General features: G+C 44.2%; 1 protein-coding gene across 6 annotated transcripts; it reads right to left on the minus strand.

Moving 5' to 3' along the window:
- Positions 1-5,339: 5,339 nt before the first annotated feature.
- B3GNT2 (UDP-GlcNAc:betaGal beta-1,3-N-acetylglucosaminyltransferase 2) lies at positions 5,340-21,847 on the minus strand. 6 transcript variants are annotated; one of them, XM_084202945.1, is made up of 3 exons: positions 21,528-21,828; positions 13,034-13,144; positions 5,341-8,146 (listed from the first exon to the last, which is right to left on the minus strand). In XM_084202945.1, exon 3 carries the CDS (start codon positions 8,135-8,137, stop codon positions 6,944-6,946), a length of 1,194 nt encoding a protein of 397 aa, XP_084059071.1. In that variant the 5' UTR covers positions 8,138-8,146; positions 13,034-13,144; positions 21,528-21,828; the 3' UTR covers positions 5,341-6,943. The 6 variants fall into 6 exon arrangements, with proteins under 6 accessions (XP_084059076.1, XP_084059075.1, XP_084059071.1 ...); XM_084202947.1 differs by lacking the exon at positions 21,528-21,828 and adding an exon at positions 21,078-21,276; XM_084202948.1 differs by lacking the exon at positions 21,528-21,828 and adding an exon at positions 19,835-19,925.
- Between the last annotated feature and the right edge of the window lie 863 nt (positions 21,848-22,710).

The raw sequence follows: 22,710 nt of genomic DNA on the forward strand, positions 1-22,710 counted from the left end.
GAAAAGTTTTCAGATGCTTCAGTTAGAGGTCCAAAGACAACCCCTCCATAATGCCCCTACTGTGGCATTCAATTTCTGGCAGCTCTGAACCATATTTTTTCATATTTAACATTATTCCACTTACGGCTAAAACAGTTCATCTTGCTTTCCTGTGAGGAAGAAAGCACAGGAATTAGAAATTAGAAAGCTGGAGAAGAATAAGTGGATAATCAGTATTGAATAAGAACTGCTGACATGTATCACATGAAGATACACTTCATGGAGGAAACAAAAACCCTGTTCAATGCGTATATAACCACTGACTACCTATAAACCTTCAATTTTTCCTGTCATACTTTGTTACTAAAAGATCACCAGGGCATCAGTTTAAGTTGTATCACTGATGGCTGTACCAGCAACACCCCCTGGGCTGGTCCAGTCCAAAAAGATACTGAAGATATTCCCAGTGTTCACTCAAATTGTATCCAGGGAAGAGGCAGCTGACTGACAATCTTGTCATTCTTGGAGCAGTGGATTCAGCATGTTCATACAGCACAGGATTTGTTACAGAGCTCTTTGCCAGTGAAGGTAAAAAATCCAAAAAGGCAAATTCCCAGCAGATAATTTTGCTGCTTGTCACCAATCCCTTTGGTCTAGAGCAGCTTCTAATGATTAAAGGCTCTCATGAGCTCCCAGGAGTGTTTTGTTCTTCCTCTGAGGGGCTGGAGCCCCGGGTAAGTCCAGCTCTCCCTTGAGCACACATTAGAACAATCCAGGTTGTATTTTTATGGAGAGGAGATGATAGCTCTAAGAACAAATTCCCAGACCAGCTCCAACAGGGAACCTCTCTGAAAACTGAAGGGCACGAACAAAGCTCCCCTCTCTTGAAAGACATCCAGTTTCCAGGTATCACAAAGCATGGCTTATGTTTCAGCTTTCTTTATGGGGATACTCACCATTATCTTCTGCTAGGCATCATCACTGCTGGCACTGTATCAAAATCATGTAGGACAGGCCTAAGAAAAACAATTCACTTGGCCTCTCTGGCATTTATGTTCTCATAAACAAAGTGGTCAACAAGTAACAAGATGATGAAACTTCTAGGTCTCTTGGGCAGCAGTCAAACCTACATCTAAAGCAGAAGTCTGTTTCCTAACATATTAGAAAGATTGAAAGGAAAGGAAAATGAGACAATTTCCTTTGGATTTTTATCTTTAAAAAATTTCTCCCACTTCCCACCGTGACTAAACAAGATATCCACCAAAGTGAGGGTTCATTTTTTTAGTTCATCTCAGGCTAGTATTTCCTACCCTGGCAAGATTTTGTAACATCTGTAGTAGGGATTTCTTCCCACCCACTGCTCTCCCTGCCTCATTTGTTTCTCAAAAAGAATTTGTATATGTTAGAATATGGGACGATAAGAAATGCAAACAGTTATGCAGATTTTGGAAACGAAGAAAAGCACAAGGGCTCTCTAGGGACATAAACATGCTTCTGCTTTCTTCAATATTGCTGAAGAATAATTCAAACCCCAGTAAAATTTTGTTCTAATAGGAGGCTTACAAGTGAGTTTTCAGGTCTGATCTGCTAAAGACAGGTGAGAGCCTCCCCACTTGGCCAAGCAGTTCTATAGACTGAGCCTATAACACACAACTATTTCCAGCCCTACCACAATCTGATGTTACAGGATACCAGGAAAGCAAGAGCACAAAATATTAAGAACCAGAATGATCCTACAGGTAAGAAGACAGAGAAGAAGTGGCTTGAAGGATGATGTTTTCTGAAGTCACAACTCAAATTTATTGTGCAAATGAACGGTCTGTGTTCTTAAATCTTGTGACTTCCTTTCAGAAAGGGCTTTCAAATACTCATCGCACACAGGCATCCTGGCTGATCTGCCAGCACAGTGTGGATGTAATGTCCCCAAAAAAAGGCAAAATTTGGGCTGTCATGAGACATTGACTTTTCTGGAAGAGGGGGAGTATAAGTGATAGGAGTAGTGAGGAAAAAAACATGACACATTTAAGACAAATGAGGAAACACAAATGAATCATCTTTGCAGAATTCAGCTAAAATTTACCCAGAAGGATGAAGGAAGAGGGGAAAAGGACACAAAAATACAGCCACAGCAAATACTAAGCTGCAGCTCTGGTCTTAAAAATCTAACAGGAGATGTCTGGGGATTATTTCTAATCCCTGTAGAAACTCTCCAAATCTGTCCAGAGCACTTTTGTTTAAAGAAATTACAATGGCAGTGGCAGTAGAAAAGCCAGCTCCAAAATCAGAAAGTTCACAGCTTGTTTGGCAGCTCAGTGTTTTTCCTCCATCTACTCCCCTGTTTGAAACAGTTTGATATCAGGCTCTGATAGAAGTGATTTTGTAAATTTTTTGTAACTTTCTCAGAAAACCTTGAGGCTTACTTGAGTGGCAAACACACAAGTGTCCACCAAGAGATGAGGGGACAGAGGGAACAAAAACATATGACAATGCAGGAAAGGTGGATTCATTTAGATGGAGAGCTTAGCAGGAAAGACTGGAAATGACACAGGTAGAACACACAGAGGTAAATCAAGGAGCCTAGAAATTTGGAGACTGATTGGAATCCTCTCCATATAAAATTTGAAATTGTCAAATTTATCTTGATGCCTTTCTGACAGAAAACCCACTGTGCATTCACCTGAAGCACATAACTCATGTCTGAAGTCTTTAGACTTGAAGGCAACTTAAAAAAAAATATATATAGCTGCAATAACATGAAAAATACAGAAAACTGAGCAAAAATTGAGGTCACAGAGATTTGTTCCATACCTACACAGATGTTAACAGAGCCTGAAGTGATGACTGACACCCCAAGACCAACTTAAGCCCAGCTCACCTGGTTGAGTCAGGTGTTATTAGACAGGGTACAAATGTTTTCATTGACAAATGGAAATAGACTCTTTATCTTTTGAAAAGGCTGGCCTGCAAAGCCCACAGGGTGTTGCTCAGCCACCCCTCAGCAGAATCAAGCCAGAGCTGTTTAAACACTACTTAGAGCAGGCTGAGCCAATACAAATATAAATTGTGATTAGCAATCAAATACCTGGTCTGAGCACAACAACAGAAAAACTGACCTGCTCAGTATTTCATCACTCCTGACATTTGCTTCCAGAATTGCAGTTTACTTTAATTCTCACTCCCACTCCTGTTCTCACCTTCATCCAGCAAGGAGGGGGGCAACAGCTTTAAAAACTTAGAGGAAGAGAAAGGAGAGAATTGAAGAGTGTTTTGCGCTGGGACTGATTGACAGACATTGCTCCATTCAGAACCACCTCCATGATTTCTGTCGATGAAGGGGATTTATTAAGCAGCTCTCCCTGCCCTATTTGCTTGCTAAGTTTGTTTCATGACTATTCTGAGAAGGAAATAGTTCAGTGCAGACATGAACTCATTTGGATTGGTGCCCTCAAGCAAATGCAACTGGAGTGGAAATCTTACACATATGAGGTACAGTAAGGCAGAAGGGAAAGGAGGCCAAATTTCAGGGGGTGAATGCTGACTGTGGGCTGGATCAGAACAGCAGCACCAGATAAGAGCTGGATTGCTCACTGCTGCATCACAGAGCCCCAAATTCAGCATTACCTGCATGAGGATCCTTGCTGACTTGCATACCCAAGGCAAACCTTCCAGTGAATTCTAATAGGCCTCTTCCTTGTACTTTTCAGCCAAAACCCTTTTTGAAGTTTGGCTTTCTGTGCTCCCAACACTGGAAAGCAGAAAAGAACTGCCAGGAATTCTCTTATCACCAGCCCTGTCAAGTGCTACATTTCACTCAAGCCTGCATAACAAAACTGGGTAGGGGAGGAAGGGATCCACGTGTAAAATGCAGTCAGGCCAAGGAACCAGCTGGCAGAAAAGAGGGACTCCATCCTCTGGAAGATAAACCTTATAATTTGTGCATTAATTATAGCTCATTTACCTTCCTTATCCTGTATTTTCTTCTCCCAACTGGATTTTGAAGCAAAGGCCTGAGCCTTTATACAAACAAGCTAATGGATTCTAATGGCTCACCCAGATGCAGCGTTATTTAATCATAGCAGCACTTCATTTTCCCTGCTGTGTTCAGGGAAACAAAAAGAACAAAGAACAAAGACTGCGGCCACATTCAGCTGTCTCAACCAAACACATCTTATTTCAGTTTCCAAATTCCATTCTTTCCATTGTAGTCAAATTTTCGCATGCCTTTATCTTAGTAGACTCCTTCCTTTTAATTTATGAAAAAATACAACAGAAATTTAAGTATTTAAGAGCATTTAGGAAAGATACAGCAGAATGCAGCAGTTACAGGCTGTTGCATATAGTTTTTAAAGACTTTTCATGTTCTGTGTCCCAACTGTGCCCAGATCCCATTCCCATCGTGCTTTTGGATGCATTCAGTTCCTTTATCTCTGTTATTTATTCCCCTTACTCTTCACACACTCCCAATTATTTGCCAATTGCCAAGACAATTCTTTCTCCGTGGGATTGGACCAGGCACAGCCACCAGTGCTCCTCCACACTTGGAGTAAACAAGAGTGGTCTGTCAGATTTCTCCCCCAGCACCTTTTGCATATTTGCCCGCTCAGCCTTGTCCTCTGCCCTTTCTCCTTTCCCTTTGGAGGGTGGGGAAATGCTTTCTCACAGCATTTCTCCTCCCCAGGTGCCACCCAGCCTGTTTTTCCTTATTATCAGGTGTGTCCCACGCAAGAGACCTGGTTTTTACCTCATGGTTGCCAGGAAAGGTATAAATTAAATAATTAATGCTGGCACTCTACCAATCACACCCGTTTCACTTAACATCTCATGTGCACTCCACCCTATCTTACTCACACGATTTAATTCTTGGGCTCTTTTCCTGTCCCTCTTTTTGCTGCAATCCTTCTGATTGTGTTTGATCCTTCAACAGACCTCAGCAGTTTTTTCAGTGCTCACTTGTCTCTGCCTCTCTTTCCCCTCCATGTCTCCACTCTCCTCTAGTGCCCTCCTTTTCACCTCTGCCTCACTTTTTCTCTGTCCCCCTTCCTCCTTCCCCCACACCAAGACTCCTAACACTACATGTCTCCTTGCATCTCTCACCATCAGCATAACTTATTTTCTTTCACTTGGCCCAAATCTTGAGGAAAATCCCATGAATATTTAAAGACACAGGGTAGGAAGTAACTCATGTAAAACCTGCAGCTCTTTCAGAAAGGTGTCACTTCCCATGAGGAATGGCAAAACACAAGGTCAAACCTCACAGCACAACACCAGAGCACAGCCTGTCTTTTATTCTCAATGGGGTCAAGATGATCATCTACAGAACAAAGAGGTGGAAGACCAGAACACCTCACCTCTCCCTGGACAAATAAAGCACCCCATTTGTTCCAGGTAAACGGAGGAAAAAGAAAGCTGGTGAAAAAGCAAAAAAGAGCTGTTGCTGCCAAGTTGTTCCAATCAAAAATTCAAGTGCCAGCCATTCAATCCACTCCTTGACTCCTTTCAGTTGCACCAGCAATGGTATTGTACAGACAATTATTTCTGTACATATTGTTGTCCCAAGGCACTTAATGTCACTCTTGCTTTCACCAAAGTTGTCCATCTATTCCAGCATTTAATAAATAATGGTACAGCTGTGACATTTTCTTGATAGTCTGCTACACAAGCTTAGATACATCTGTCAAATAAAACCTTTTGTTTCTGAACTTCTGAAATGTAGAGTGCAACTGCTCTACAGCTCAACATGAAGCATTACAGGAAATATTTAAATCACATTTTTATTTTTCAAGTTCAAAAATAACAATTAGCTTTATTTACCACGTTACACATCTCAGATTTAAAATATCATGCTCTATTTAAATATCCGAGTGACAACACTATACAAATAAAATGTTACACAAAATATATTTAAGAAAATGTTTTGGTCTTCGATCTGAACAATAAATAGACAGGCACTTCTACATATACAAAGAAAGCGACCACTATTTAGAGTAATTCTTCTAAGCAAGATGTGGAAATAGAGAAGATCTGAGTTTCCAGGACACATGTAACTCTACATGAGGCTTCATGCAAACTTCAAAGTTTGGTTTGGAATTTGAAACTCTTGGGATGTGCACAATTCTGGATTCGCCAGCACTTTACAGGAGACCCAAACCATGCTCTCAAGAAGCAATGTGCAATTTCAGTCATTTCCAGCAAATCAAGCTACCTGATCACATTTAGTGCCCAAACAGAAAACAAGGATTGACCAGAGTAGCTTTCCACACAAACATGAGCAACAAGTCAGCTTTAGTATGTAGGCTTGAGTCAGGGGCAGCCCTACCTGCCAGCCCTGAAAAACCCTCATCTTTTTCCTTACACATTGAGCTCTTAGGGGGCATTTCAAACAGAATTATGCTTAAAAAAAGCTTCATCTAATAAAAGGGTAAATCCTTCAGACACACGTACACTTTGCACAAAGGATTGTAAGTGAAGGAAAAAAATACTGCTCCAGGGTGCAAAAGAACTGAAAACTGTAAATAAAATAAAACCCCCCTAAAATTTAAAGTCTTGTAACCGTATCATACCAAAAAGTAAAACTACATTCCCCCAATTTGTGTATTTTCAATTTACAGTGGTTTCCACACACAAACACCACACAAGGGAAAATTATTTTCCACCATCACAACTGATGCAAGATGCATTGTGGTAGTCAATCCCTGTTTCCAGTACAGCTAGCCAGTCACTGACAGCTAGTTATAGCCTCAAAGTCTTTTTTAAAGTTAAGACCAATATTGAAACATAACGACCACCAGGACCACCACTGGAAAAGTCAGGACCAAGTCTTCAAGCCATCCCTTCGAATTTTAGTATTACTCTCGATTTCAGAAGTACAGGAAAAAGTTTACAGCAAAAATTCAACTATTAAACAGAGCTTCAGTGATCCAAACTTGCAAAGCTTTTTGGACTTAAGACACTTCTGCACATTACTTTAACAATTTAAGTGTGGGTCTTGCAAGCGTGTCCAAATCTTAATCATTTCTTGAGGTTTTCTACTATGCACTAACATTAAGTTTGTGTAGGAACAGATGTTATTTCTGTATTTCTCTTCGATATCAAATGTTTTGAAGCCTTTGTGTTTTTCCGGAGCAAGCCCAAGCTTCTGAAGGCACATTCCAGTATAAACATCATCGATAGGGTAGAGGAGTACCTGGTCAGATGCATTATTCAGTCTTAGTGCCAGATCACCAGAGTACAGGAAGCCACCGCCCCCTGCGTACGGCGGATACGAACCTTCATAAACGCTTTCTGGGATGTAGTACTTCAATTTTTTCTCTCTGTGAGGTCCAGCATCTTTGATCACATCACCTATAAATAAGTCTTTGGCTTTTTCCCTTGATAAGCTCTTCAAGTAATCCAGGATCTGATTGGTATTCACAAAAACATCATCATCACCCTTAAAAATAAATTGGACATTTGCGCAGCTACTGCTGACCCACTTCAGAAACAGCACCTCTTTCAGAGTCAGATTGAAGAAAGTGTCTCTGTAGTTCCAGAGGAGAATGTCATGGTGGGTGTCACTCTCAAATTTAATCATGTGTGAAAGGTCAGGAAAATGATCCTCCGGTGGGGTCTGCCCAAGTAAGAAGACCCTTCTGACTATCACATCCCCTGATTCTATTTCCTTGCCCCAAGATTCCCTAATTGCTTGTCTTCTATCAAAATGGGGTATAAGTGACTTAATAGCCAGCAGCAGGAAAGGTTTCTTTTCACACTTGTTTGGCTGATCCATTAGCAATGAATAATTTCTACACCTCAAATAGAGGAGAAAGTCTTTGAATCTGTCTGGCAAGTTTGCAAAGTCACTAATCTCTGAGTGCACCAAGGGGTCAGGGTCACAGGAACTGAGGACGCTCAGGTTAGAAACCAAGTTCTCTTCCACAGTCATATTGGAAAGCAAGGACAGAATAGGGTTGTACAGCAACTCAAGCTTCTGTTGCTGTTTGTTCCAATAAGCTTTGTGAGGAGTGTATTTCCTCCAGAATTTGCTACGTGGTATAACAACACGGCCTTTTGCATTCTTGTCTTGGCTGCCGCTCTTCGAGACTTCCACAATCACATAAATAAAAATGTTTACCATCATCAGAATTCCCAGCAGCTTTAATCTTCTGCGTCCAACACTCATTTCTCATATCTAGAAATAAATTCAAAAAAAGATTTTTAGCTTTCTTCACAGCAAGTTCTTGATCTCATTAAAAATACAAACTACTTTCAAATGCAAGTTAGTAGCCTAAAAACCAAGGTTACCTACATCCCCAAAGAAGCAAAAGCTAATCTGTCTCTAATACACACACATATGGTTTGGGGTTTCATCACCAAGGTGGTACAAATGTGAAGTTTCCATTTGCAGCTTAGGAAAGTTACACAGCTTTTTCATGATGAGTCTAAATTAGCCAGCAGTTTCTGCATCTCATTTAGATCCCCTTCAAACACTTGACTGTATAATAATTAGAATCTGAGCCCTCAGCTTGGCAGACTGAGAATTTTTTTTTTCTGCTAGTAAGGTGAGCTGAAGGGTATAGAATAAATTGCTATATGATAAGGTCAGTTATTTTTAAATTAGGTTTCAAGCTTTTATACTTGCACTCTCACACCTTCCAACTACCTAACGGGCAGAGCCAAGTTTTAAAGCACACAATCAGTTTCCGACAATTTCACTTGGCTGTTCCTTGGAAGAAAGAATGACAAAACTTGCCAGCTGCATTGCTGATATTCAGACAGAAGAGAACAAGAACTTCGAATTTTTTTCCCCTTCCAACTGGAAAAAAGGAATTCAAATAGTAAATGAAAGTAGAAGTATAACTATTACTAGGAAGGAAAAAAACCTGAAAAGAAACTAAAAAAGGAGAGGTCTCCCATATCTGCAAGACTTGAAACAGTATGTGCACATCTTTGTCATACAAAAAGTTCCATGATCCATCTTCAATTTTTACTGGGGGAGAAAATTGATCAATCCCTCTTTCTTCCACAGCTGACAGAGTGCAGGCACAAGGCATACAGTACAAGGAACAACACAAAAACAGTGTGTTCCTCTAGAGCAGTGCTTACCAAACTGTTAACTAGCCCTGGGGTACATCAATGTACAAGCTCCACAAATGATTCGGAATGAATAAGAAGGTTACAAAGACTATGCTGAAGTCAGATACAGAACTCACTGTCAAAGACACTTTCATGTGCCAGGAATATAAATGATTATTGGAAGATCAGAAAAACCTAATGTAATAAAGAATTTGTACTGACTGCTTGAAGCCCAGCTGTGAGCAGTGCCTCAGGCCCTGAGGTCACAGAGCAACAGCAGAGAGACAGACTGAGAAGTACGCCTTGTACTTGCTGCTGTTTTCTTTTTTTCAGCCATCCCCAGACACCTGAGCTACACTGACCCTTGGTCTCTTATGGTTTCATCAGTCTTACTTTTTTTTACTCCTCAACAAGTTAAACACTAAACTTCTAAAAAATTTAGGAAGAAAGCATCAAGTAAATAATCAATAGTCTTTTTTCTCTTATTTGACCCATAACCATCATTAAATCCAAAAGGGGATGTGCGGATGCTTTTCCTGGAACTGAAATCCAAAGCCAAATCCTAGAAAAACAGGCCAAAATCCTCTCAGAAAAATGCCTGTGCTTCCTCAAGTATCATCTGCATATTTATCTGTGTATAGGCTCAGGCCAGATCTACTTTATTTCATATTTTACTCTCAGTCACCTATAAAGTTTCTGTTCTAATTTTAAAGTAGTTTTCTTCTATATCTCAAAGACAAAACCATACTTGTGGTCAGTGTCATCATTTAAGATAAACAGCAGAACTGTTCAGAAAGCACTGGGTTTGGTCACATAGACTTCAAAGAAACTTTATCCTCCTCCTCTTTAACTGCCTCTAAAAACAGATAAGTACATTGGTTTTCTACATTTATTTTTCACTAGACACAAAAATACTGGAGAAGGAGCAGTCCCCTGTTTTGTGCTGTTCCACAGAGCTCAGTATAAACATCAGGGCTTATCTGCCCTGTCCTCAACAGCGCTTCCCACTAAGCAACAAATGAGGTGGTATCTGACCTGTGATCCTGGGATCCCAGAGACAACAGGGTGACTGCTCCCTCCTAGGAATAGCCAACAAACAAGAGCTCAACCAAAGCTTGATTTTCTAGGATATGCAGCACCACACAGCTCATCTGTCACAGCCCCCAGTTTACCAAGCTGAGAGTATTCAACACCTCTAAGCCATCTGGATACTTGACCCGAGACTCTTCTGACACCATGAGACACCATTTGCAAAGAATTTATTTCAAACACTTACCAAAACCCTTCAGTCCACTATGACTGCAATCCCCTGCAGCACAGGGATCCTGAGCAGAAGAATCCCCATTTACTGTTGGACTTGGTAGAGTTTTTCAGCAGAAAAGGTACAAGTCTGACGAGGTGACAGTGGTTCCATCTCACAAAGCACAGTAAATGGTATCACACCATAAGCAAATACAGCCTCTACCCTGTCCCAGGCTGTGGATCCACAAGCAGCTGAACCAATCTAATCATCTGATGTAAAAGCCCAAGGTAAAACACCCAGCTTTTCCACCTCCCTCGAGTCTGACAGAAGCCGTGGCCTTTCACTGTAAATACTTTTCTGAGGGCAGGAGTTAGGCTGTATTTTCTAAGTGGGCTGAGTACCACATCTACATTAACTGACTGCCAAACCCAAGCATTACAAGCCCATTTACTTACTGGGGTTGACAAAAGATAAAATAATCCCTATGACCTGCAGGTATCACACCTACCACCCTACTGGTCCAGGAGTAAACTATCAGGAATCTGGCAAAGCCAAGCTGCAATTCAGGTATCTAACAGACATCACCACCCTTCTCTCTTTGCAGAGACTGTAACTGGCGCTAAGGCAGACTTGGATGCTCTCGTATAACTTCAATTTAGGGCCTGATGTCCCTTGCAGCAGCTGTACATGCAGCACCACTTCTGACAGTGCCAGCAACAGCACGTGCAGTAGTGACACTGCTGCTTCTGAAATTAACTGGTTTAGCTATTTGACACATCACAAGCCATATGGAGTCCTTCTAACCTCCTGTGAGATGAATCGGTTGTCTAGTAGCTCAGCTCTGTTCAGTGAGTCAAGAGATTTCTGGACTGAGCAGCAGCAGTTTTGGAGCGAGATGATGCTGAGAGCCCCGGGCTGTTGTAACGAGCCCGTGCTATTTCCAGCTTTAAAGAACTTGAACGCTATTTATTTTCTAAATGCACACCATCAAATCCCTTTCCCCCCCTCAGAATTTTACACAAATCCCCTTTCATAGGACAGTAATTAAGAAAACCTTAAGAACAGGAGACTATTGAACAGATATCCGTGTTGCCCTTCTGCAGAAGGATGTCTCACACAGTGGTTACCACTGGAAACAGTCAATATTTTCTGTGTTCTCCAACCAAGACAGCCTGAAACAATGCTCCAGCTGCAGGAAAGTAACCACGATAGCAACACGCTACTCAAAGCATGAGCAACTGCACTGAAATTCAGAGCAGCTGATGTTTGTTTTAACATTACTTTTAATTATTTGCATATACCTGCTTTGAGACGTCTTTGAGCGTATTATTTAGCTTTGGGATAAATTCTAATCTTCCAGTATTTTAATACCAAAGGACGCCAATGAAACTCAGGCATGGAATTTCAAGATCCAAGTAAATATAGCAAGACTAGGGAAGGATGTGCATATGTTTTCCTAAAACACAGCCCAGGGTATAAACACCTAAAAAGAGTTTGAATAAAGGCCAAAATAACTTCACGTTCTGTCTCCCACTAGTTATCTTTAGCACATTTTTGCTCAAAAACCCCTCAAAAGCAACACCAAAAAACCAACAACCCCACCAAAACCCCCACAGACATCCAAGAGAACCAATGGTAGTGAGGCATTTGTCTGGTAGCGCTCCTCTGGTTTTCTGTAATAAGGTTTTAGAGGACCAGACTTGTATTTGAGCAATGTTGACTTAAGTAATTGAACCTAGTCTTACTTTGTCCAAACATTTTTTTTAATTTCTCTGTATTTTCAACTTCTGTGAATTATCCTGGTTCCTCAATTTTCCCCACACTGAGAACTTGTAATGACTCACTGTTCTATTACCACACAAGAGAGGAACCCTCATAAAACACTAATTATTAATTAAAAATGTATGACATTATTTTCTCTATATACATTTGCCATACAAGCTACATGATGAACTTTCATTAGTCAGCCCTTCCCCTTCTATCTGGTCATTTTTGATTTGACAGTAACGACAACAAAAATAATTTAGTACTTTAATTTACTACTTTAAAAATCAAATGGAGATTTTTTTTTAGAGTTATATATCAGTGGATTTTGGTATGAGGTGTAAGCCTCATACCAAAACAGTCCATTCTGCACAAACCCCATGAAGTCATTGTGCACCCCACACAAGAGATGGCTCTGGAGTGCAAGAGCAAAGCAAGACTCCACTTGCAGGCTCTCTGACCTCACCCAAGTCACAACCACAACCAAGCAGAGGAAACATGTTCCAGCAGGGCTCTTCTCCAGCACCAGCCACAAGTGACCACATTCCTGCACCGGGCCTCCCTGAGCCGAGTCAGCCTTCATTAGGCGAGAGCATCATCCTACAAACCTGCCAGCAGATGCTCGCTGAAGCCAGCTGCTGCAGGAGCAGGCAGACAGCCCCTGCAGCCATCTGTGGGATCTGTGAGCTCTGCCTTTAAATCTCTCACACTGCTACCAGCTGCACGGCAGCAGGGTTTTGTTGTCTAGAGCCTTGCTTCTCCGAGCAATCAGATAACTCACATTGCTCAGAGCAGGCACATTCCGGTGAAACTCAGAAGTTAACTAGTCAAAAGCTGCTACAGACCGGTGGGGAAATCCCTACTGCACTTAAGTTTGTGAAAGCTTCATAAGAACTCCAAACTCCCTCTCTCTAATACCTACTTGATTTGTGCCCCACACTACTGAGGTCAGCTTTCAACTGTGTTATTAAAAGACTAAACAGTTCTTTCACTTACTGCTGGAATGCTAAGTTCTGATGAGCAGAATTCCAGAATCTTCACAGTAAGTTTTACTATGTTTCCTGCCACCATCTGGACTAATTTCAGGTCTTCCTCTACCACCAGCTCCTTCAACAGAAAAGAGAAGCTATCAGAACATTGCCTTTTAAGGCGTGCTATTTAAAATAACATCTATGAAACAGAAGTTTTGTTGACTTTATATTGGTGCTTAGAAATACTGCAGCAACACCCACAGTCTGCAGTTATCTTTGCATCAAGTTATCTTTACAAAGCCATTCAACAGTAAAAACTTAATTATGACTTCTTTAAAACCACCCTATGTGAAATTCCTGCTTGACAGAACACTTAGAGAAGGAATAGATACCATCGGCTCACCACTGTCTCTAACTGAATACTTCCAACCCCAAACCAAACTGCTGAACTCCCCAAACCTTCAACCAGAGTAATCTATTTTTTCAGCCATTTTTAAATAAGTCAGCTACCAACAAATCATCTGATTATCCCAACCCTATCTGTCTTTCAAGTTGTTTACAGGTGTCTCTCACAAAAGCTCTGGGTTTGATTGAGAAAATATTTAAATATGGTGCACTTACTGAATTCACTGCAAGTTAGACCTAAATATTTTCTTTTAACCTGTTAAACTTAAATCCTTGGATTGGCTGAAAGAATGTTCAGTTGCATATTTGAATTCTTGTGTTTCTATGGAAGATAAAAGCATATGCAAGAAAAGGCCCTTATGAAAAATATTCTGTAAACTCAATCTCAGGTTTAATGGATATTCCAATTTTTCTGCTGGTATAGACTACTTGAGTTTGGTCATGGTTTTCCACAGGGATGAATAAGCAATGTAGCTGCACATGTACACCACACCTCCACAAGTCAATTTAAACAATGGCAGTGTCTCAATAAATCGGTGCCTCATGCTAATATTAGCATTCTGCACTGGCATGCCTGCAGCCACGCTAGAAGGTGTGAAGCTATGAAGGTGTTCCTAACTGCTCATTAAAAAAACCAAACCCAAACCAACAAAAAACTTGTGATGAAAAAGGTTTGGTTTCTTGTTTAAAAGTAAAACAATTTGGGTGGTTGATCTTGGTTCTTTTTCCAGTAATTTAGATTTCACACTAACAACCAAGTGTAAGATCTCAACTCACTATAAAAATGAATATTAAAGTTTAATATGCCAGTTGAAGGCCTGTGGTAGCAGATGTGACCTGTTTTTCCAAATTTGTTAATGCTGAAAATTCCCGTGTCATTCCAAGGTCAGTTCAAGCTCGAGAATGATGACATTGTAAATTTGTTAGGAATAACCTGGAGCTGCCGGCTTCTGATTTAAGAAGAATTTGAGTTTTCACTTGACAGGCATCAGCTTGAATGAACAGTAAATTATAAAGAATCAAGAGAAGGGGTTTAACCAAGTGTCAGCAGAGAAATATTTCTTGGAACAAAATTAATTGTCATTCATCACATCAATTAGAAGTTGGGGAGCACAGTTCCATGGCAGTTTAAAACAGTTGCAGTCATAGCTGACTCATTCCTGTAATTTATTCCTTCCCCTGCATAAGCTGCACAGTCCCATCTACCTTTGCACTGATTTGATTGTGGTGAATCATTTCAGTTAGCTGGAGGACGATAAAGAGCCGACAACAAAGCAGCAATTAGCTTTCAGCCAGCTCCCATCACCCGCTGATGTGCTGCACAAACACCAGGAGTGGCGCAGGAGAAGAGGGAAGGCTGGCACAGCCCAGGCCGCAGCAGAGCCTATCCGTCAGCAGCCTCAGCTTTCATGTACCAGCACACTGCTGCTGCTCGTTCCCACCTTCGTCCAGAGCTCCCTCGGGCAGGGCCAGACACAACCAGCACTGCTCCACCAGAGGCACAGAGTCCGGGCCACCCTTCCACTACAAAGTACACCCCGGGCTCGAATTTCTCTGGCACATTCTGTACCCAGGTCAGGGGGCAGCAACTGGCCCAGCGTGACCCACCCACGTCTGCTGTTTGCTGTGGGGTTCCTTTCATCTGCACCTTATCTGCCCATAATTACTAGAAAGCCAAGGAAGTGGATAAGGAAGCACCTTTGTGCCAGACACCCTGTGCTTGGATCAGTGGTAGTTCTGGTGAGAAAGAATGGAATAACACATTGCAAACCAGACTGATGCTTTCAGTGGGCATTTAAAGAGAGGTCTGCAGGACAGACACTCTCTTACTTCTTACTTTTGTGCTGTATTTGAAATACAACCCATGATTTTGAAAACCTACGCAAAATGCAGATAATCATAATTTCCACAAACAAGACAACTCAACTGCTCCTGATCTCTTCCAGTTTTAAGATAAAACCAGTAATTAATCCTGCCTTAACTATATTCAAACCACCTTTATTTCTGCACAGAGAGCAATCATTATTTAGTCAACAAAACCATCCTTCAAGCACCATACCTCAGGCCATCAAAATTCTACCTCTGCTCTGTCTTCTTGCCCCCCTTAGACACAAAACACGCTACTAAAAACTATGTTTCAAAAACAAGAACAGTGTAACTTGGAACAGCTGGTGAAGTCAGCACCTACCCGTGGTTACCACTGTCCTTCTGGGTTCAAAATAAATGCTGGTTTTCAATTTGACTTCCCCAAGCTGCTGCCTTTGTGTGGTGGGATACACAACTGGGAGGGTAAAATTCCCAGCCATATTCCCTGCCAGTGCTATGTGGTTACTCAGAAGTCAATTCAAACCAAATTCATACTGAGAATATTCATCTCAGAATTCTGGGATCTGCCTCTGAACCTACAGTACTGAGCTAAACACACGTTGAAGAATGCAAAACCTACATTTTAAAATGCAAATACGTGAAAAATACTTTTGCCTTCAAGTGGTTTTTGTTTCAGGTGTAATTAACATTTACAGGAAAAGTTCTTCATCTTTCTGAATAATTCATTTAAAGTTCAGAAAAATCAGTGGAGTTGTAAGCAGAGTTCATTGTTCTCCTTCAAAGCTGTAAAACCTAAGATACAGATCTCGTTCCAGCCTACTAAGTTTATGGGAAAGGGAACAATTTCTCCAGCAGCTTCAGGCAGCTAAAGATGCATATAAGTATCAGGAGGATTTTGTAAAGGATCCTTAAGCCGGCTAGGCAGCTAACTCCCATTTTTGTTAACAGCAGATAAGCATCTAACCCGATTAGAAACTTCTAAATCCGAGTAGCACCTTCTGTACCTGTTACCTGCACACCAAAGTGAGCATCCACAAAGCCTGAGAGTGGTTTGAGTAATCAACTTAAGGTTGTTCTGCATGGGTTTTAATTGTTTTTATACAAAAGCAGATCAACAATAAGTTTGCAACAACAATTTTCCATCCCAAAGACAGCTTCTTATTAGCAGTTTCTAACTTTCAAATACCAGATTAAAAAATATAATTGCTCAAGTAAAATGAACCGGCACTACATTCAGGATACAGTTGGGCATTCAGCAGCAGCTTTCCTCAAACTCAGTTAAAAGGATTCCACCCCTTCCCAGGCCATGAATTCCCATATTTGCGTGGCTCACAGTGTTACATTATGTATAACCTGAAGACAAGCAAACAGAAAAGGTTATTTTTCAACTTGCTTAGTTCCTCAATTCAGTTCACCACCCAGCTGCACCAACAGCTACACCAGCACAAGGCTGGGAGCACAGACACCGTTTCAGCCTCCGAAATGCCCCGGGATACAGCGGGATGCTCCCGGCAGCACACTCGGGCAGGAGCCTGCGCATCCCACAGCACGCACACCTCGGTGGGGCACACAAACCTTCAACCGCGCCGTAAACTCTCCTGTAAATCCCATACCAATACTCAGGTCGTCTGCCGGTTCATAAACCACTGAGCCTCGGGGAATTACCCTTTTATGGGAAAATTAGTCATTGCCAGCCACAAGTCAAGATTTCTTGCTCATTTGATCCAGATAGCTGGCTTACAGTTGAAGGGATTTGGTCAATTCACTCTCTAGACTAACTCTTCTGAGTGTGCTTAAGATGAAGCAGCTGCTAAATTTCAGAAGTTATTTACAAAGACGAACAAAACTGTCTCCAAATTAAATGCTTTTCAATTCTTACTGTTGTATTTCTCCCAAACAACAAAGCTTTCTTAACCAACTGCTGATGGAAACTGTTTCATCAATTCTCCCATGAAAACTCTCAGCACCGCACCCATCACACACAGAAATTCTTTTCCTTACTTGAATGCTAATTGCCTCTCACGAGGCACCAATTCAATCATTCTTCTGCACAGTTCCTCGCAAGACAGTTTAATGATCCAGTCTTTCACTGGGTTTTACACGATCTGGAAACTGGGGGAGGTTTATACTTAGGCACTTTTGAAATCCTAAAAGGCTCAAGGAAATCAGCGAGGAAGATACAGGCAAAGAGCAGGCTTGAGTCCCAGGTACCTGTCAGTGCTTCCTATGTAAAAGCAAAATGTGACAGGTCTGACATTTATTCCACAACCTTTGGTCAGTGACTTCTTCACTCTATCCTGAAATGACAGGGAGAGCCTGCATTTCATTCTGCCATGATCATGATCATTCTCTTTTGCTATTTTTTAAGCACATGAAGGGTGCTTGCTTACATAAAGGGATACAACAGTGAACTGATTAAAACATCTAAATATATCTCTGTGGGGTCAGAACATGGCAGACATTAGGAACTTTTGTGAACCGCACTCACAGGCACAAATTCTTCTCCAAACCACATGAAGCACTGTCCCGTGCAGGGCCAGGAGTTGGACTCCAATGATCCCTGTGGGGATCCCTGTTCCAGCTATGACTCCATAATAAGCACTCACATGAACACAGCCCATGACACACCAGAAACATCAAACACTAACCCCATGACTGCACATGCACCCAATCACCCAACCTTCTTCCTAAATTAACTGTTAACATTCTGGTTAAAAATGAATTAGGGACTAATATTGCATACACCTGGAAAACACTTTTAAAGTTTGAATTTAAAAAGTAAATTCATGCCTATTTGCTTTAAAATTACTGCTGCATTTTTACCATAGAGTAATAGAAAATGTAATAAAGAGATATACTAAGAAAACCAAATCAACAACCTGTGAGAGGGCCTTTAAGAAACATTGACATGAAAAAAAGTTGTTCTTATTGTTTTGATGAAATATGTGGATTTTCTCTATTCTGTGCTTTTTACAGAGAAGGTTTACTCTTGCCAATAGCTTCCATCCACCCTGCCTTTGGCCTATTCTTGGCAAGTTGGAGAATTATACACTTTAAGCTCTACCTACAAGAAACCTCCCAGCCTCTACTATGCAGACTGCATGTTCTCCAAAAAGAAGCAATTTACGGTTTTATTACTGCAGGAAGCATAACCAAATCCAGCAAAAGATGAAGATCTGGAATGTCAGCCTGGTGCATTTCCAGTAGAGCTGCTTTAGTCACTTGGCAGCACAAGGCACAAGTCTGACAGCACACAGGAAAAGTCCACCAAGTAACCAGCTCTGAGAAGTTTCACAACCCGCCTGAAGTCAAGATTTTGCAAGATCATCTGACACATTTGTCAAAAATCCAGTGAGCTGTGGAGAAAGAACAAAGAGCTTGGCTGAGGATTTGAATCGATACTGCGCAATCTTTTTCCTGTCCTCTGGTTAATTTGGAGCAATATGACCATACAGGTTTTGGTCAAGTGCACAGATCAGTGACAAGCCAGCCCTCCTTCCTGGCTGCTGTGATAATGACAATATTGGCTGTGGTAGGAGACACGGTCACATCCTATGTTTCAAACATGATCAGCACTGGCACAGCCTTTTGTCACTACCATTTCTCCCTGCTTCAAGCGGAATTACACAGCCAACAGGAAAAATCACTGTCAGAGCTAGATCCACTGTGAATATAGCTGCACCAGGTGGCAGCAAAATGACAATTCCTCAGAGTCTCAGCACTCACAAGTCGCCATGGAGCAGCACTCCTCCGAAAGACTTGGTTCTCCAAGAAATCTTTGCCAGGGTAGGCAAAAAGATGAAGACTCAAATCCTGCTTTTTTTTCCCCCTCTACATACTCTGTGACTTATTCATACAGACAATTGCCCAGATTCGCCAGCACAGAATACGACACCACTTTATCCACTCTCATTTCTCATCAAACACTGCTTTTTCTCTGGGCAAACACCACTGCTCCACTGATCTCCTCAGCAGCATCTTCATTACCCAGAAGTATTTTAAAAAATTCACGATCAGCTTCCAGGCAATAATAATTTTTTTTTGACTACCAGTGACACTGCGTTCATTAGGAACAATCTCTGGGGAGATTAGTGAGCTTTACCTATTATGAAACAGGACATCAGACTGGCAGCTAGCACTCCCAGCCATCTAAAGCATGACCTTCAAAAACAAGTCCCTTCAGCAGTGCTACCTTGCTGCATTTTCCTCATCGTGGGGAAAAGAAATGAGCACAAATCCAAGCAAAACAAGGTGACGAGGTGACAGAATTACTTTAAATACATTCTTTCTTTTTATGCTCTATCTGTAGGTTCCCTACAGCCATACAGCTCAGTACTGCACAACATCTCCTGTAGAAAGTCACACGTTCAAAGCAAGCAGCAAAACCAGGGCTTCTTTTAAGCCAAAATACTTTGACTCAGTCTGACAATATTGCATTTTTAGGTACAAGACAAAGATTCTGTATTTTAATCCATCTCCACGGCAGTATTTTTTTTTAAGATATCTATCTTCTCGAGTTGTTTATAGACCCAGGAAGGGGGGGGGGGGGGGGGGGGGGGGAAGCAAACCAAAAAAACCAAACCCAAACCATTACAAATTAAATCTGCCGAATGAGAAAAGCTGATTCTCCGTTTCGTTTCCTCCACGCATTTCGTAACAATTCAGCGCTCATTCAACTCCTCCGATGGTTTATCGGGCATCGCGGCTGGTTCCCCGGGCGGCAGGGCAGCCTCTGCCAGCAGCGTGGGCTCTGCATCCGCACCGAATCCCGAGCGTGCCACTCACCCGAGTGTCATCTGCCGCCCCCGCCCCACCCTCCGCACACGCCCTCGGTGACAGCACCGGAGCCTGTCGCCAAAGAGGAACTGCAAGAAGAACACGAAACGGCTTTGAGCAGCTTGGGAAGAGAACTGGATTCCGATCTGTCTCTCTCTTTAAGACGGTGAGCAATAATTTACCAGAAATTTCCTCAAAGGACAACGCTATAATCATGTTTCCTCAATAACTCGCAGATGCCATGTCCAGCATGTAATTGTGTGCACGCATCTTTCCACGGCCAGACTAAACTTCTTCTGTGCCCAAACCGAGTCTTTCTGTCCAAAATATATTAAAATTAAAAAAAAAAAAAAAAAAAAAGGAGGGGGGAGGGAAGGAGAAAACCCCACAAGGAAAAAAAAAAAAAACAACCAAACCACGTAAGCTCTTATTTTGCATAGTTGAAACTAACCATGAGTATTTAATAATCAACCCCAATAGCACTGAGCATTTTGGGAAGTCGGATTAAAGGGTTACTCAAGTAACTTTCACCACAAATTTTTGCAGGATGACTAATGAGTCGCGAGCTGCTGTTTAGTCACAATCCCTGCGAGTAACCTGAAGTCCCCTCCTGACGGGGCACAGGATGTGTCAGGAAGTTTGACGGAAAAAGCATAATTTCGTGAAGGAGCACATATATTCAGGCGAACTCCAGCAAAAATACCACTTTCTCCCCTTTCACGTCCACCAAAGCTCATGCTTTAGTGCCACTGCCTCAGCACTACACGGTCTAGAATCCCGACGTGGATGTTAATAATTAACCGCTGGGTCGCGGCGCGCTAACGAAGTGACCCCAGGAGCGCTGCGAGTGTCCCCGCTCCGCCACCGCCGCCGTCTGTCCCTCCCCTCCCGCCAAGGAGCGGATTGCAGCAGCTCCCGGCACTGCCGCAGCCCCACGGCTCGGGCTTTCTCCGGGAAAACCTCACGGCTTCGGCAGCACCAACGCCGCCTCCCCACGGTTAAAAGAACAAACCAAAATAAAATCTAAAAAAAAAAAAAATTAAAAGCGAGGACAAACATACGGTGGGCTGAGCTGGCCTGACTTTCATCCCTGCCCAGCAGACTGCGCCTCTGTCCGCCTTGCTCCCGCCGCTCTGGCTGCAACATGTGCCGGCTGCCCGCGCTGCTGGGGCAGGGACTCCGCGCCCGCGTCCTGTGACCCCACCCTGCCGCCGCCCGTCACCTCCCGGCCGGGGAAAAGGGAAAACCCAGCCCTAAAAATCCCCCACATTTACGTCTCCGGCCGTTCGCCCCCCGCGCCGCCAGCTCACAGCGGTCGCTACGCAAACAAGCGAGAGGCGACGGGGAAGGAAAACCTCACGACCGCACGACGAGCACGGGAGACAAAAATTAAGTTAAAAAACGGGGCTTTTTCGGCCCCCATCCCTCCTCAGCCGCTCCGGCGGCGCCGATCCCCGCTGGCCCGCGGAGGCAGCGCTGGCGGGGGCGGCAGCCGAGCCCCCCGTCCGTACCTTGCTAGGCTGCCGCGGGGCTCCGCCGGGGTTCTTGCTGCCGCCGCCTCCGCATCCACCATGCTTTGTCCGGCCGCGGGCTGCCCTCGCAGCGGGCTCCCACCGCCCGGCCCCGGCCTGCCGCCACGCCACGGCCCTCGCGGCTCCGCGCCGCCGCCCCGCTCCGCCGGCCCCCGCAGCGGGCGGGGGTTCCGCACCTGAGGGCGATGCCGGGGCGGCGCCGAGGCGGCCGCGGAAGGGCTCGTCCCCCGTCCCCGCGGGACGGCGCGCACCCCGCCGCTGCGTCCTCAGGGCCGGCCGCGCCTGAGGTGCACGCCTGCGGCGGGCGGAGCGGAGCCGGGGCCGCGGCGAGGAGGAGGAGGCGGCGGGGGCGGCGGGGCGGGGGCGCGGCCGGGCAGCGCCTCTCACTTGTTGCCCTGTGGCGGAGCCCCGCGCGCGCGCCCCGCCCGCCTCCCCGCCCGGCGCCGCCGCGCGCCGCAGGGGGCGGGGGCGAGGCGCTGAGCGGCGCGCGCCGGCCCCGCCCCCCGCCCGGCCGCCGGCGCCCCGGGTTGGCGGAGCTCGCGGCGCGCGCCCCGCGGGGCCGGGCGGGGCAGCGGCCGGGGGGTCCCCGCGCGCGCCGAGGCCGTCCCTGCGGTTGGCGGAGGCCGCGCCCTGAGGGAACCGCGCGGGCGGGCGGGCGGAGGGGGCGGCCCGGCCCCGGCAGGACACGGCGTTCTCCCGCCGCCTCCGAGCTCAGGCTGTAGAACCGGGAGGTATTTACCGCAGAAAAGGTGTTTGTGTTGTTGGAGGAGCGAGGGGAAGGGGGCGGACACCGCTGCGTTGCCCTGTCCGCCTTCCAGCCGGGCCAGGTGCTGCTCCCTCCCTGTGGGAACGGCCCCACACCGGGCACCCTTCTCCTGGGGTGACACCTGGCTCCTGAGCCCCCGTGACACTTGGCTCCTGAGCCCGGTGACACCTGGCTCCTGAGCCAGCTCTGGTGGGCTGGCAGCGGGCGCTGTGTCCCTCAGCGTGCCGCAGGTCTCCGGCCATTCCCTCAGGACAGTTTTCCCTCGTGGTTTTTCTACACGGCCTCAAGCGAAAGGGGAAAACCCCTCAGCAGTGCTGAGAAATGCCGTGCTACATCACTTTTTAATGTTTCTTCTTTGAAAGAAACATTGTTCCTTGCACCTGGCTCAGCTTTTCG

The sequence above is a fragment of the Fringilla coelebs genome, assembly GCF_963513975.1.
Source record: "Fringilla coelebs genome assembly, chromosome: 3".
Lineage (NCBI taxonomy): Eukaryota > Metazoa > Chordata > Aves > Passeriformes > Fringillidae > Fringilla > Fringilla coelebs.